This window comes from Bufo gargarizans, chromosome 6, assembly GCF_014858855.1.
Source record: "Bufo gargarizans isolate SCDJY-AF-19 chromosome 6, ASM1485885v1, whole genome shotgun sequence".
Lineage (NCBI taxonomy): Eukaryota > Metazoa > Chordata > Amphibia > Anura > Bufonidae > Bufo > Bufo gargarizans.
The window spans coordinates 350,544,117-350,558,324 of record NC_058085.1 but is presented as its reverse complement, the minus strand read 5'-3'; the positions used below and the strand labels follow the sequence as shown (position 1 = coordinate 350,558,324).

Below are 14,208 nucleotides of genomic sequence, written 5' to 3'. Positions count from 1 at the left end.
TCATATTCTAGGTTCTTCAAAGTAGCCACCTTTTGCTTTGATTACAGCTTTGCACACTCTTGGCATTCTCTTGATGAGCTTTAAGAGGTAGTCACTTGAAATGGTCTTCCAACAGTCTTCAAGGAGTTCCCAGAGATGCTTAGCACTTGTTGGCCCTTTTGCCTTCACTCTGCGGTTCAGCTCACCCCAAACCATCTCGATTGGGTTCAGGTCCGGTGACTGTGGAGGCCAGGTTATCTGGCGCAGCACCCCATCACTCTCCTTCATGGTCAAATAGCCCTTACACAGCCTGGAGGTGTGTTTGGGGTCATTGTCCTGTTGAAAAATAAATGATGGTCCAACTAAACGCAAACCGGATGGGATAGCATGCCGCTGAAAGATGCTGTGGTAGCCATGCTGGTTCAGTATTCCTTCAATTTTGAATAAATCACCAACAGTATCATCCAGCAAAGCACCCCCACACCATCACACCTCCTCCATGCTTCACAGTGAGAACCAGGCATGTAGAGTCCATCTGTTCACCTTTTCTGCGTCGCACAAAGACACGGTGGTTGGAACCAAAGATCTCAAATTTGGACTCATCAGACCAAAGCACAGATTGCCACTGGTCTAATGTCCATTCCTTGTGTTCTTTAGCCCAAACAAGTCTCTTCTGCTTGTTGCCTGTCCTTAGCAGTGGTTTCCTAGCAGATATTCTACTATGAAGGCTTGATTCACACAGTCTCCTCTTAACAGTTGTTCTAGAGATGTGTCTGCTGCTAGAACTCTGTGTGGCATTGACCTAGTCTCTAATCTGAGCTGCTGTTAACCTGAGATTTCTGAGGCTTGTGACTCGGATGAACTTATCCTCCGCAGCAGAGGTGACTCTTAGTCTTCCTTTCCTGGGGCGGTCCGCATGTGAGCCAGTTTCTTTGTAGCGCTTGATGGTTTTTGTGACTGCACTTGGGGACACTTTTAAAGTTTTTCAAATTTTTCGGACTAACTGACCTTCATTTCTTAAAGTAATGATGGCCACTCGTTTTTCTTTACTTAGCTGCTTTTTTCTTGCCATAATACAAATTCTAATAGCCTATTCAGTAGGACTATCAGCTGTGTATCCACCTGACTTCTCCACAAAGCAACTGATGGTCCCAACCCCATTTATAAGGCAAGAAATCCCACTTATTAAACCAGACAGGGCACACCTGTGAAGTGAAAACCATTTCAGGTGACTACCTCTTGAAGCTCATCAAGAGAATGCCAAGAGTGTTCAAAGCAGTAATCAAAGGAAAAGGTGGCTACTTTGAAGAATCTATAATATGACATATTTTCAGTTGTTTCACACTTTTTTGTTATGTATATAATTCCACATGTGTTAATTTATAATTTTGATGCCTTCAGTGTGAATCTGCAATTTTCATAGTCATGCAAATTAAGAAAACTCTTTGAATGAGAAGGTGCGTCCAAACTTTTGGTCTGTACTGTACATACGTCCCATTAGTCATTCTGCTGTGAATTATGATTGTTATATTTGTTATTTTGGGGTGTAGAAACAGGAAAAAGAATACGTCCTAATTGCCGTTTTGTGGTGAATTGTGATAAAAAATTTGTTGGTGGGGGAGTTTAATTAGAAAAAAATATATATTTGTTTTAATTGACATTCAGCTGTGAAGTAACATTATACTACAGCCATTTACGTGGTGTAGAAAAAGGAAATCCCATTAGCCGTTCAGCTGTGAATTGTGATTGTTATATTTATTTTTTGGGGGTATAGAAATAGGAAAAAAAAAAAAGGTAAAATTATGTGATGGAGCGAGGGCAGATGCTCAACAGACAGGATTAGTTTTCTGGGGGTTATTGTTCTGACGGATCAGAATAAGGGAAAAATAATCAGTGACGTCAACACTAACTTACTGCTGACACCCTCTCCACTCTGTCAGGGGGCTCTACTTGTATAAGCGTTTAATAGAACAGGTTCTGTAGACATCTATGTGGAATCAGCTGATGACGGTGTAAAAGGAGCGCGCTTCTTCTTGACGTTAACATCGACCTGTAAGGCTGAGTTCACACTTAAGTTATTTGGTCAGTTTTGGCCCCGTGACTGCCCAAATAAGTGAAGTGTGCAGTGATTCTAAGAGCGACGCCTGTCATCTGCATGTCATACTGACACACAGCATTATTTCACTACCACAGCAGACTCCCTATGTGTGTTACTGCAAGGCACAGTGTTCTACACCACTATACAGGCTCTCTGCAGCCAGAAAATAGCTGTTTTTTTTAACACAATTCGCCACGAATAAATTCAGATTAAAACAAATCTTTTTGAAAAATTTGGGAAACCGACTGAATCAAATTTTTTAGAAATTCGCTCATCTTTAGATATTATCTTTTCATCTGTAGTTATAGGGATGCAGAGTTAGTAGTTGCACTGCCTATTGCTTGAGAGGTCCTAAAGGATCTCCTACCACATAAGAAGACACCAGTATTATAATTGGCACATGTTAGATGCCGCCCTGTTGTAGATTTTGCATTAAAGGGGTTATCCCATCATAATGATCACTGTTAAATCTGTTAATGATTTGACAGTGATCATTTTTGTAAATATATTTTATTAACAAATTCCCACCGATTAGGATAAAATTCACCCCCACTTACCTTATTGTTGTGACTCGGTCTCCCCTGGTTATGACCACCGCTCTTCTCCAAAATCCCGATGGTCGCGCTTGCCCAGAAGACTCCTTCTTTTCTCCTGGCCGGTCCGCTCGCTGTCCTGAACGCGCACGCTGCCGCGCATGCGCGACGGTGACTTCTTCCCGGCCAGAATAGTACAGAGCTGCGCATGCGCGGCGGCGTGTGCGTTCAGTCCAGCACGCGGCACGGCCGGGAGAAGACTTCAATCAAGATGAAGCCCGCCCCCAGCCAGAATCCAGGAAGTGAACGCGCGGTGGCAGCAGGTAAGTTTAAAAACGCAAAGTGGGATAACCCCTTTAAGGCCCAAGGGCTTCATATTACATCTCTCTGTAGCTAGTAATGAAGTTTTTTTAGGAAATGTAACAACACAAATTAGATTTTTTTTCTGTGTGTTTTCTTCTATGCAGGGGTGGAGCTATCATCAAATGGCCAAACCAGTATATCAAATGTCATCAATAAACTGTCTTTTGTCAATGCTGACACTAACTACAAGCCCGGCATCCCTTACAGTGGTTTGGTGAGTCGTCGCTTTGTCTTCATATACCAGATAAGGTTCAGCTTTTATATATTATGATTTCTTGTTTTAGATCAAAGTGGAGGATGCTGCAGGTCTTCCTAAACCAAACATTAAACTTAATCTGAGATGTGGCCCAGATTCGGTGTGCCAGACCTTACTGACCGATGAGAATGGCCAAGCTTATTTTACTCTGAATACAACCAACTGGAAAGGCTCCAAGCATTTGTCGGTATGAGTCTGTATGCTCGTATGCAGTAGGTTCAATCAGACCATAGTGCTGTGTGTGCACTTTAATGTTAATTTGGAATCTACAGTGTACATAACATAAAAAAAAAAATCCAATATGTAAGGGCATATTGCATTTACAATGGACAATGTTAAAAAGTTTCAAAAACATATACAGCCCTTTTCTACCAATATTACCCTTGGTTTGGCTGTACTGGTATGCTAGCAAAGTAAACTTTTTATTTTTTAAACTTTTCCTCTTTGTAATATTACAAGGCTCTGTGACAATGGGACTAAGGAAGTCATTCACTAGTGAAACATCTATGAGGTTTCAGAGGTGCAGCTGATGTTTGAAATGCTAAATATAAAAATCTGAATTGTAAGGGAGAAATTAACAGGAATCTTCCAGTTGAATGCCTTGAAATATATTATGTTCATTTATTTTTAAAGGTGCAAACAGACATGCCCAGAGAACCATATGTTAAGGGTGTACATCAGCCTGATTTTGGTTTTGCCTTGCAACATGTTGTCCAATTCTACTCTCGGAGCAAGAGCTACTTGAAACTTAATTCTCTGGATGGTGTTCTTCCATGTGAGGGCCATCAAAAGGTTCATGTGGAATACATCATAAGTCACACAGAGCTGGAGGAGGTCAAGAAAGTGTCCCTGCATTACCTGGTAAGATATGTTAAATATACGGTTCTAATTATTCCTTAGGCTACTTTCATACCATGGATCAGCAAAAACGCTTCCGTTATAATAATATAACCTTCTGCATCCATTCTAAACGGATCCCGTGGTATTATCTCTAAAATAGCCAAGACGGATCCATCTCTAAAACCATTGTAAGTCAATGGGAGGCGGATCAATATTCTTTTGTGTCCAAGAAAACGGATCCGTCACTATTGACTTACATTATGTGTCATAACAGACCGCACCACATCGCGGACCAAAAGACGCTGCTTGCAGCATTATTCTGCCCGCGATGGGGACACAGCCAAACGGAACAGAATGAAATTTGGTTCAGTTCTGTTTTGTCCCTATTGACATTGAATGGGGACAAAACTGAAGCATTTCCCTCCGCTATTGAGATCCTATGACAGAGGGAAAGTGCAGATGTGAAAGTAACTTTAATCAGGACATCAATGAAGCTTTTCAGTGCTCACTTCGGTCAAATGTCTCACAAATATCACATTAGCAAATGTTATTTGCTGAACAGTTGAAAGGGTTCTCCGGGTTCAGAGCTGAAAGCTATTTCTTATACCTTGACTACATATGAGTGAAGCATTAGAGCATTTCCTTTCTCAGATGCTCCCCCTTGTCACGCTGCATCGCACAGCACAAGGGTGTGTTTGTTTTGTGCTGGTGACGCACCTGGCTTCACATCACTATGATAAGTGGAGACTTCCGTCTAGCAGTGAGCCCGGTGACGTCACCGACGCATCATGGCCGCAGGCTGTTTTGGAGGCGGATACTATGCAAAGTAGTAGTGGAAGTCTCCTCTTAGCATATTGATGCGAAGCCCGTTGCGTCACCGTCACAAAACAAACACAGCCTTGCGCTCACAGGATGGAGCATCAGAGCAAGGGAATGCTCATGGCATCAGTCTGATTCATCAGTTTAACGTTTTATACGTTTTTGTGTCAGTAAAACTGATGGCAAAAACGTCATGCGAGTCCAGCCAAATTCACTTAGACTTTAAAGAAGACCTGTTTCCTTCCCTGACATGTCTGTATTAGTAACTACTTGCATTTAGAGTTGAGCGGACACCTGGATGTTCGGGTTCGGCATGTTCGGCCGAACTTGAAAAAAAAATCGGGTTCGGGCCCCGATCTTGACCCCGACCCCGAACCCCATTGAAGTCAATGGGGATCCGAACTTTTGGGCACTAAAATGGCTCTAGAATAGTCCTGGAAAGGGTTTGAGGGCTGCAAAAGGCATAAAAATGTGCTTAAGAGCATGACAACTGTTCTGCAAACAAATGTTGATAGGGAAATGACTTAAAATAACATAAAATACAGAAAAATTTAAAATAACAATCTGGATCTAGGAGTAGGAGGTTGATGAGGTGGTGGATGGGTGGATGTGGCGGTGTAGGTTGACGTGGCGGTATAGGTGGAAGCGGCGGTGAAGGAGGAATAGGTGGCCAACACTGATTTGTGTTTTTTTATTTTTTATTGAGGTATCCCCCAAAATATTGGGATATATAACAAAATAAAACAAAGAATAAGTGCACTTGAGTACAAGAATGGATGGTTGAGGCTGTTATAAATGTCTATTCTGCACAAGGTACAGACAAGTCCTGTGGGATCCATGCCTGGTTCATTTTAATAAACGTAAGCTTGTCCACATTGGCTGCAGCCTGTGATAATGCTCTCTGCCGTGCTAAACACACGTTCACACTATACACTGGCTGAAGGGCAGGTCAGCACCTCCAAGGCTGACAAAGCTTTTTCACATTTTGGCCATGCTAACCCTGCCTTCTCAGGTGCTGGTGGTGCCCCAGCTGCGTTGGCGACCTCTTCCTCCTCCTCTGCCTTCGCATTATGCTTCCACTGTGCCCCCGCTGTCAGGTGGGAATGCTATCATCAGCGTGCGCTTGTAGTCGCACATCTTCCGATCAATAACAGATGTTTTCACTAAATTTAATTCCCTGTCAGCAATGTAGAGCAGGGGTTTATTCACGGCAAAAGGAGGTTCATGTCACCCAGCAATACAACAGAGGATTTTGAGAGATTTAGGCCCCTGTCACCCAGGCACAGCAGGGGTTCATTCAAGGCAAAGGGGGTTTCATGTCACCCAGAAATACAACAGAGGATTTTGAGAAATTTAGGCCCCTGTCAGCAATGCAGAGCAGGGGTTCATTCACGGCAAAAGAGGGTTCATGTCACCCAGCAATACAACAGAGGATTTTGAGAGATTTCATGTGCACAGGTACTGTTCCACCATGTTGTTCAAATGCTGCCTCCTGCTAACACACTCCATATCAGCAGTCAGGGACGGTTGTTGTGGCGAGGTGACAAAGCTTTTCCACATGTCGGCCATGCTAACCCTGCCTTCTGAGTTGCTGGCGCTGACACAGCTGCGTTGGCGACCTCTTCCTCCTCCACGGCCTTTGCCTTGTGCTTCAACTTGTCCCCCGGCGTCAGTCGGGAATGCTCTCAGGAGCGAGTCTACCAGCGTGCGCCTCTAGTCGCGCATCTTCCGATCACGCTCCAGTGAGGGAATTAAGGACGGTACATTGTCTTTGTAACGGGGATCCAGCAGGGTGGCCACCCAGTAGTTAGCACACATTAAAATGTGGGCAACTCTGCAGTCACTGCAGCATGTAGTCGCTCATGTGTGCCAGGCTGCCCATAGGTAAGGACAAGCTGTCCTCTGTGGGAGGCGTATCGTCTGCGTCCTCCATATCCCCCCAGCCACGCACCAGTGATGGGCCCGAGCTGCGTTGGATGCCACCCCGCTGTAAACATTCTTCATCCCCATCCTCCTCCTCATCCTCCTCGTCCTCCAGTAGTGGGCCCTGGCTGGCCAAATTTGTACCTGGCCTCTGCTGTTGCAAAAATCCTCTTTCTGAGCCACTTCTAAAAGACTGGCCATGAAAGTGTTAGAGATGACCCCTCTTCCTCCTCCTCGTCCTGGGACACATCCTCTTCCATCATCGCCCTAAGTGTTTTCTCAAGGAGACATAGAAGTGGTATTGTAAAGCTGATAACTGCGTCATCGCCACTGGCCTTGTTGGTGGAGTACTCAAAACAGCGCAACAGGGCACACAGGTCTTGCATGGAGGCCCAGTCATTGGTGTTGAAGTGGGGCTGTTCCGCAGTGCGACTCATCCGTGCGTGCTGCAGCTGAAACTCCACTATGGCCTGCTGCTGCTCGCACAGTCTGTCCAGCATGTGCAAGGTGGAGTTCCACCTGGTGGGCACGTCGCATATGAGGCGGTGAGCGGAAAGGCCGAAGTTACGCTGTAGCGCAGACAGGCGAGCAGCGGCAGGATGTGAACGCCGGAAGCGTGCACAGACGGACCACACTTTATGCAGCAGCTCTGACATGTCGGGGTAGTTGTGAATGAACTTTTGCACCACCAAATTCAGCACATCCGCCAGGCAAGGGATGTGCGTCAAACCGGCTAGTCCCAGAGCTGAAACGAGATTTCTCCCATTATCGCACACCACCAGGCCGGGCTTGATGCTCACCGGCAGCAACCACTCGTCGGTCTGTTGTTCACTACCCCGCCACAACTCCTGTGCGGTGTGGGGCCTGTCCCCCAAACATATGAGTTTCAGAATGGCCTGCTGACGTTTACCCCGGGCTGTGCTGAAGTTGGTGGTGAAGGTGTGTGGCTGACTGGATGAGCAGGTGGAAGAAGAGGAGGAGGAAGCCGAGTAGGAGGAGGAGGCTACAGGAGGCAAAGAATGTTGCCCTGCGATCCTTGGCAGTGGAAGGACGTGCGCCAAACAGCTCTCCGCCTGGGGCCCAGCCGCCACTACATTTACCCAGTGTGCAGTTAGGGAGATATAGCGTCCCTGGCCGTGCTTACTGGTCCACGTATCTGTGGTTAGGTGGACCTTGCCACAGATGGCGCTGCGCAGTGCACACTTGATTTTATCGGATACTTGGTTGTGCAGGGAAGGCACTGCTCTCTTGGAGAAGTAGTGGCGGCTGGTTACAACATACTGTGGGACAGCAAGCGACATGAGCTGTTTGAAGCTGTCTGTGTCCAGCAGCCTGAATGACAGCATTTCATAGGCCAGTAGTTTAGAAATGCTGGCATTCAGGGCCAGGGATCGAGGGTGGCTAGGTGGGAATTTACGCTTTCTCTCCAATGTTTGTGAGATGGAGAGCTTGAACGCTGCCGTGTGACATGGTTGAGATGCTTGGTGACGGAGGTGGTGGTGTTGGTGGTGGTACATTCTCAGTTTGCTGGGCGGCAGGTGCCAACGTTCCTCCAGAGGCGGAGGAAGAGGCGGAAGGGGCAGCAGCAAAAGAGGTAGCAGGGGGAGCCTGAGTGAGTTCCTTGTTTTTAAGGTGTTTACTCCACTGCAGTTCATGCTTTGAATGCAGGTGCCTGGTCATGCAGGTTGTGCTAAGGTTCAGAACGTTAATGCCTCGCTTCAGGCTCTGATGGCACAGCGTGCAAACCACTCGGGTCTTGTCATCAGCACATTGTTTGAAGAACTGCCAGCCAGGGAACTCCTTAAAGCTGCCTTTGGGGTGCTCGGTCCCAGATGGCGGCGGCCAGTAGCAGGCGGAGTCTCTTGGCGGCGGGTGTTCTGCTTTTGCCCACTGCTCCCTCTTTTGCTACGCTGTTGGCTCGGTCTCACCACTGCCTCTTCCTCCGAACTGTGAAAGTCAGTGGCACGACCTTCATTCCATGTGGGGTCTAGGACCTCATCGTCCCCTGCATCGTCTTCCACCCAGTCTTGATCCCTGACCTCCTGTTCAGTCTGCACACTGCAGAAAGACGCAGCAGTTGGCACCTGTGTTTCGTCATCATCAGAGACATGCTGAGGTGGTATTCCCATGTCCTCATCATCAGGAAACATAAGTGGTTGTGCGTCAGTGCATTCTATGTCTTCCACCGCTGGGGAAGGGCTAGGTGGATGCCCTTGGGAAACTCTGCCAGCAGAGTCTTCAAACAGCATAAGAGACTGCTGCATAAGTTGAGGCTCAGACAGTTTCCCTGATATGCATGGGGGTGATGTGACAGACTGATGGGCTTGGTTTTCAGGCGCCATCTGTGCGCTTTCTGCAGAAGACTGGGTGGGAGATAATGTGAACGTGCTGGATCCACTGTCGGCCACCCAATTGACTAATGCCTGTACCTGCTCAGGCCTTACCATCCTTAGAACGGCATTGGGCCCCACCAAATATCGCTGTACATTCTGGCATCTACTGGGACCTGAGGTAGTTGGTACACTAGGACGTGTGGCTGTGGCAGAACGGCCACGTCCTCTCCCAGAACCAGAGGGTCCACTAACACCACCACGACCATGTCCCCGTCTGCGTCCCTTACTAGATGTTTTCCTCATTGTTACCATTCACAACAATAAGAAAAAAATTATTTGGCCCAATGTATTGAATTCAAATTCAGGCCATATTTTACAGGCACCTAACACTATCTGGATATCTATTTAGGTACCGTAATACACTAATACAGGCACAGCAGTAACAACAGATTTAGCTGAATATAAATTGTAGGCCTATTATTTGGGCGCTGGATGACAGGTATACGTTTACGGACAGAATTAGATATGGAAATGCACGGTAGCGTGTGAAGTTATTGAGGATGACCCTATCCGCACCTTCAATCTAACATACCCTTTTATGGATCACTATGGGAACGCCTCTGTGTTAGAATATACTGTCGGATCTGAGTTTTCATGATCAAACTCAAATCCGATGGTATATTCTAACATAGAGGTGTCCCCATGGTGATGGGGACGCTTCAAGTTAAAATATACCATCAGATTGAAGAAAACTTCGATCCGATGGTATATTAATAGGGACTCCTGACTTTATATTGAAAGTCAATGGGGGACGGATCCATTTGCAATTGCACCATATTATGTCAACGTCAAACGGATCCGTCCCCATTGACTTGCATTGTAAGTCAGGACAGATCCGTTTGGCTCTGCACGGCCAGGCTCCTGAGCGGAATGGAGGCGGAACGGAGCCAAACTGATGCATTCTGAATGGATCCGCATCCATTCAGAATGCAGTGGGGATGTACGGATCTGTTCGGGGCCGCTTGTGAGAGCCTTTAAATGGATCTCACAAGCGGAACCCCAAACGCAAGTGTGAAAGTAGCCTTAGTTGGCTAAATTTAGCTTTTTTGAAGTTTGGTATTTTTGTTCCTCCTTTAAGAAACACTCTTTTGAATGATAATTGGAAGGTTATTACTTTATGGTCACTATTTCCCAGGTGTACCCCAACCTGCACATGTGTTGTTCTGTCAGGTCTATTGGTTAATACTAAGTCGAGTATGGCCGTCCCTCTAGTCGGGTCCTGAACCAGTTGGGAGAGGTAATTGTCTTTGGTTATTGCCAGGAACCTGTTTCTTTTATGAGATGTACAGGTTTCAGTTTCTCAGTCTATATCTAGGTATATCTCGGTTGAAGTCCCCCATAATAACGACCTTGTTATGATTTGCGGCCTCGCCTATCTCGTTTAGTAGCAGATTTTTTGTGGACTGGTTTATTAGGTGGTTTTCACTGAACGCATCCGCTACGCATCCGGACATAATCCGCATATGCTTGTTTGCTAGGGGCCTAAGTGTATTACGGTGTTTAATACACTTACAGCCAATGCACACACGCTCGTCTGCAAGGGGCCTAAGTGTATTACCGTGTTTAATACACTCACAGCAAATGCATTACAATACAGAAGTATTGTAATGCATTGTAAAGGGGATCAGATGCCCAAAAGTTGAAGTCCCAGAGTCGGACAAAAAAATTAAGTGAAAAAAGTTAAAAAAATAAAGTTTTACAAAAATTAAATGTTTCAAGTAAAAAAAAAGCGTCCTTTTACCAAAATAAAGTTAAAAAAAATGGGGAAAAAAATAAAAGAAGACATATTAGGTGTCGCTGCGTCCGTATCGACCGACTCTATAAAAATATTACATGACCTAACCCCTCAGCTGAACATGACCTAACCCGTCAGATGAACACCGTCAAACAAATAAAATAAAAACTGTGCTAAAAAACACTAAAAGTGCAACACCAAGCGATCAAAAAGGTGTATGCCCCCAAAATAGTACCAATCTAATCATCACCACATCCCGCTAAAAATGAGCCCTTACCTAAGACAATCGCCTAAAAAATTAAAAAAAGAATATGGAGACACTAAAACATAATATTTTTTTGCTTCAAAAATACTTTTATTGTGTTAAATGTAAAAAAATTAAAAAAGTAGACATATTAGGTATCACCACGTCTGTAACAACCTGCTCTATAAAAATAGCACATGACCTAACCCCTCAGGTGAACACCGTAAAAAAGATAAAATAAAAACAGTGTCAAAGAAGCCATTTTTTGTCATCTTTCATCACAAAAAGTGTAATAGCAAGCGATCAAAAAGTCATATGCGCCCCAAAATAGTGCCATCAAACCGGCATCTAATCCCAACAAAAATGATATCCTAACTAAGACAATTCCCCCCCCCCCCCAAAAAAAAAACTATTGCTCTCAGACTATGGAGAAACTAAAACATGCTTTTTTTGTTTAAAAAATTATGTTATTGTGTAAAACTTAAATAAATTTAAAAAGTATACATATTAAGTATTGCCACGTCCGTAACGACCTGCTCTATAAAAATATCACATGACCTAATATCACATGACCTAACCCTACATTAAAAAAATAAAATAAAAGCAGTGTCAAAAAAGCAATTTTTTTGTCACCTTACATCGCAAAAACTGTAATACCAAGTGATCAAAAAGTCATACGAACCCCAAAATATACCAATCAAACTGTAATCTCATCCCACAAAAAATGAGATCCTAGCTGAAAATATGAAAACTATGGCTCTCAGAATATGGACTAAAACATGATTTTTTGTTTCAGAAATGCTGTTATTGTGTAAAACTTAAAGGGGTTCTGCATTTTTTTTTATGATGATCTATCCTCTGAATAAATCATCAGCATCTGATCGTCGGGGGTCTGACACCCGGGACCCCTGCCGATCAGCTGTTTGAGAAGGCAGTAGCTCAGAGGCCTTCTCGCTGTTTACTGCAGGCCCAGTGACTAGTATAAATGGCCTGGGCGGGGCTAAGCTCTGTTCACTTGAATGGAGCTTAGCCGCGCCCAGGCCAGTGATAATTAGTTGTGACATCACTGGGCCTGCAGTAAACAGCGAGAAGGCTGCGGCACTACTGCCAGCGCCGCTGCCTTCTCAAACAGCTGATTGGCAGGGATCCCGGGTGTCGGACCCCTGCCAATCAGATGCTAATGATCTATCCAGAGCATAGATCATCAGTTTAAAAAAACTGCAGTACCCCTTTAAATAAATTTAAAAAAGCATACATATTAGGTATCGCCGTATCTGTAAGAACCTACTGTATAAAATTATTACATGGCCTAACCCTTCGGGTGAACACCGTAAAAATATTTTTTTATAAAAAGTGTGTAAAAAAAGCAATTTTTTGTCACCTTACATAAAAATAATGTGTAATACCAAGCGATCAAACAGTCGTATACACCCTAAAATAGTACCAATCAAACCATCATCCCATACCGAAAAAAATTAGCCCCTACATAAGACAGTTGCCAAAAAAATAAAAAGAAATTGGCTTTCAGAATATGGAAACACAAATAAAAATATCAATGAATGAGATGTCGCACTAGGAGAGATGGACACCAGGAGGTGCTCCTGTAAATTGATACCACTCACTCAATATAATAAATAAGTGTGTGTATATATATATATATATATATATATATATATGCAAACAGGGCACTCAAAAGAATCGCGACCATGTGGTTTAATTAAATTTGAGCTTTTATTAGTGCTAAAACATAAAAAATGGCAATATAATATGTACTGTTAGTATAACGACCAGATTGGGCAGCACCAGTGTCTGTTCAGTATAACAATGAACAATTGATGACGCTATTCTATAAAGTGATGGTAGCAATTGACAAGCTAATTGATACAAAAAAATCGACTATATATTCAATATCATCAGAAGATATTCGATAATCTTCGATAGAACGTCCAGTAAAATAATCGGTCCAATGATTATGAGCAGCTTTGAAAATGTCACTGAGTAGCGATAAATATGATCCACTTATTATCGAGACCAGGACCGAATAATCCACACCTGGTTACGGCGGCGTCCCGCCGGAGCAGAGTAGGTAACGGTGTCCCGCTACTGAATTAATTGCAAGTAAAATTCTTTACCTTATAATCGACTGAAGTTTTTGTCTAGACCTTGAGGTGTTCTCTTCCCCGAATATGCCTCTGTTCGTGCAGCACTGTTTGATCGGGAGATTGGAGACTGCTCTGTAAGTTGGTTTGACGTCACTGCTTAGGCCAATGGATCCCGGCCTTCTGATGAAAATTCCGCAGTGATGTTGTATCAGAGACTTTAGTCAATAAATAGCCCACCTCTGGTCGATGGATAGTCGATTGTTGATACTGGGTCTTTCGGTACAAAGACGGGGGGTGTAGTACCAGACGCGTTTCGGGGTCCAACCCCTTCCTCAGTGCTACCACTGAGGAAGGGGTCGGACCCTGAAACGCATGTTGGTGCTACACCCCCCGTCTTTGTACCGAAAGACCCACTACCAACAGTCATATTTGGTATTGTCGCGTCTGTAACAACCTGCTCTATAAAAATACCACATGATCTTACCTGTCAGATGAACATTGTAAATAACAAAAAATAAAAACGGTGTCAAAACAGCAATTTTTTCTTACCTTGCCTCACAAAAAGTGTAATATAGAGCAACCCAAAATTATATGTACCCTAAAATTGTACAAAACTGCCACCTTATTCCGTAGTATCTAGTGTTGAGCCCGAATATTTGAAAAGTTAATTTTTTTCACGAATATAGGCACTTCGAGAATTTGCGAATATATTTAGAATATAGTGCTATTTATTCATAATGACGAATATTCCTTTTTTTTTTTTTTTTTTAACACAGTACATATCAGGTGATCATCCCTCACTTCATTCTAGCTTGTGGGCCAATGAGAAGGCTTTGTCACAGCTTAGCAAGATCCATAGAAACCAATAGAAAAGTTGCCTACCCCACGTCAGTATTTCACACGCATTACGCAAATAATACATT

The 14,208-nt window shown here is 44.1% G+C and overlaps 1 protein-coding gene across 1 annotated transcript in view; it reads left to right on the top strand.

Annotated features, from left to right (window-relative positions):
• The window catches only part of LOC122942209 (alpha-2-macroglobulin-like protein 1), a 288,592-nt gene that overhangs the window by 96,200 nt on the left and 178,184 nt on the right, over window positions 1–14,208 (top strand). Inside the window, exons 10-12 of the mRNA XM_044299708.1 lie at window positions 3,078–3,187; window positions 3,258–3,416; window positions 3,863–4,090. Of these exons, the coding sequence (XP_044155643.1) occupies window positions 3,078–3,187; window positions 3,258–3,416; window positions 3,863–4,090 (497 nt within the window). The remainder of the gene's footprint in view (window positions 1–3,077; window positions 3,188–3,257; window positions 3,417–3,862; window positions 4,091–14,208) is intronic.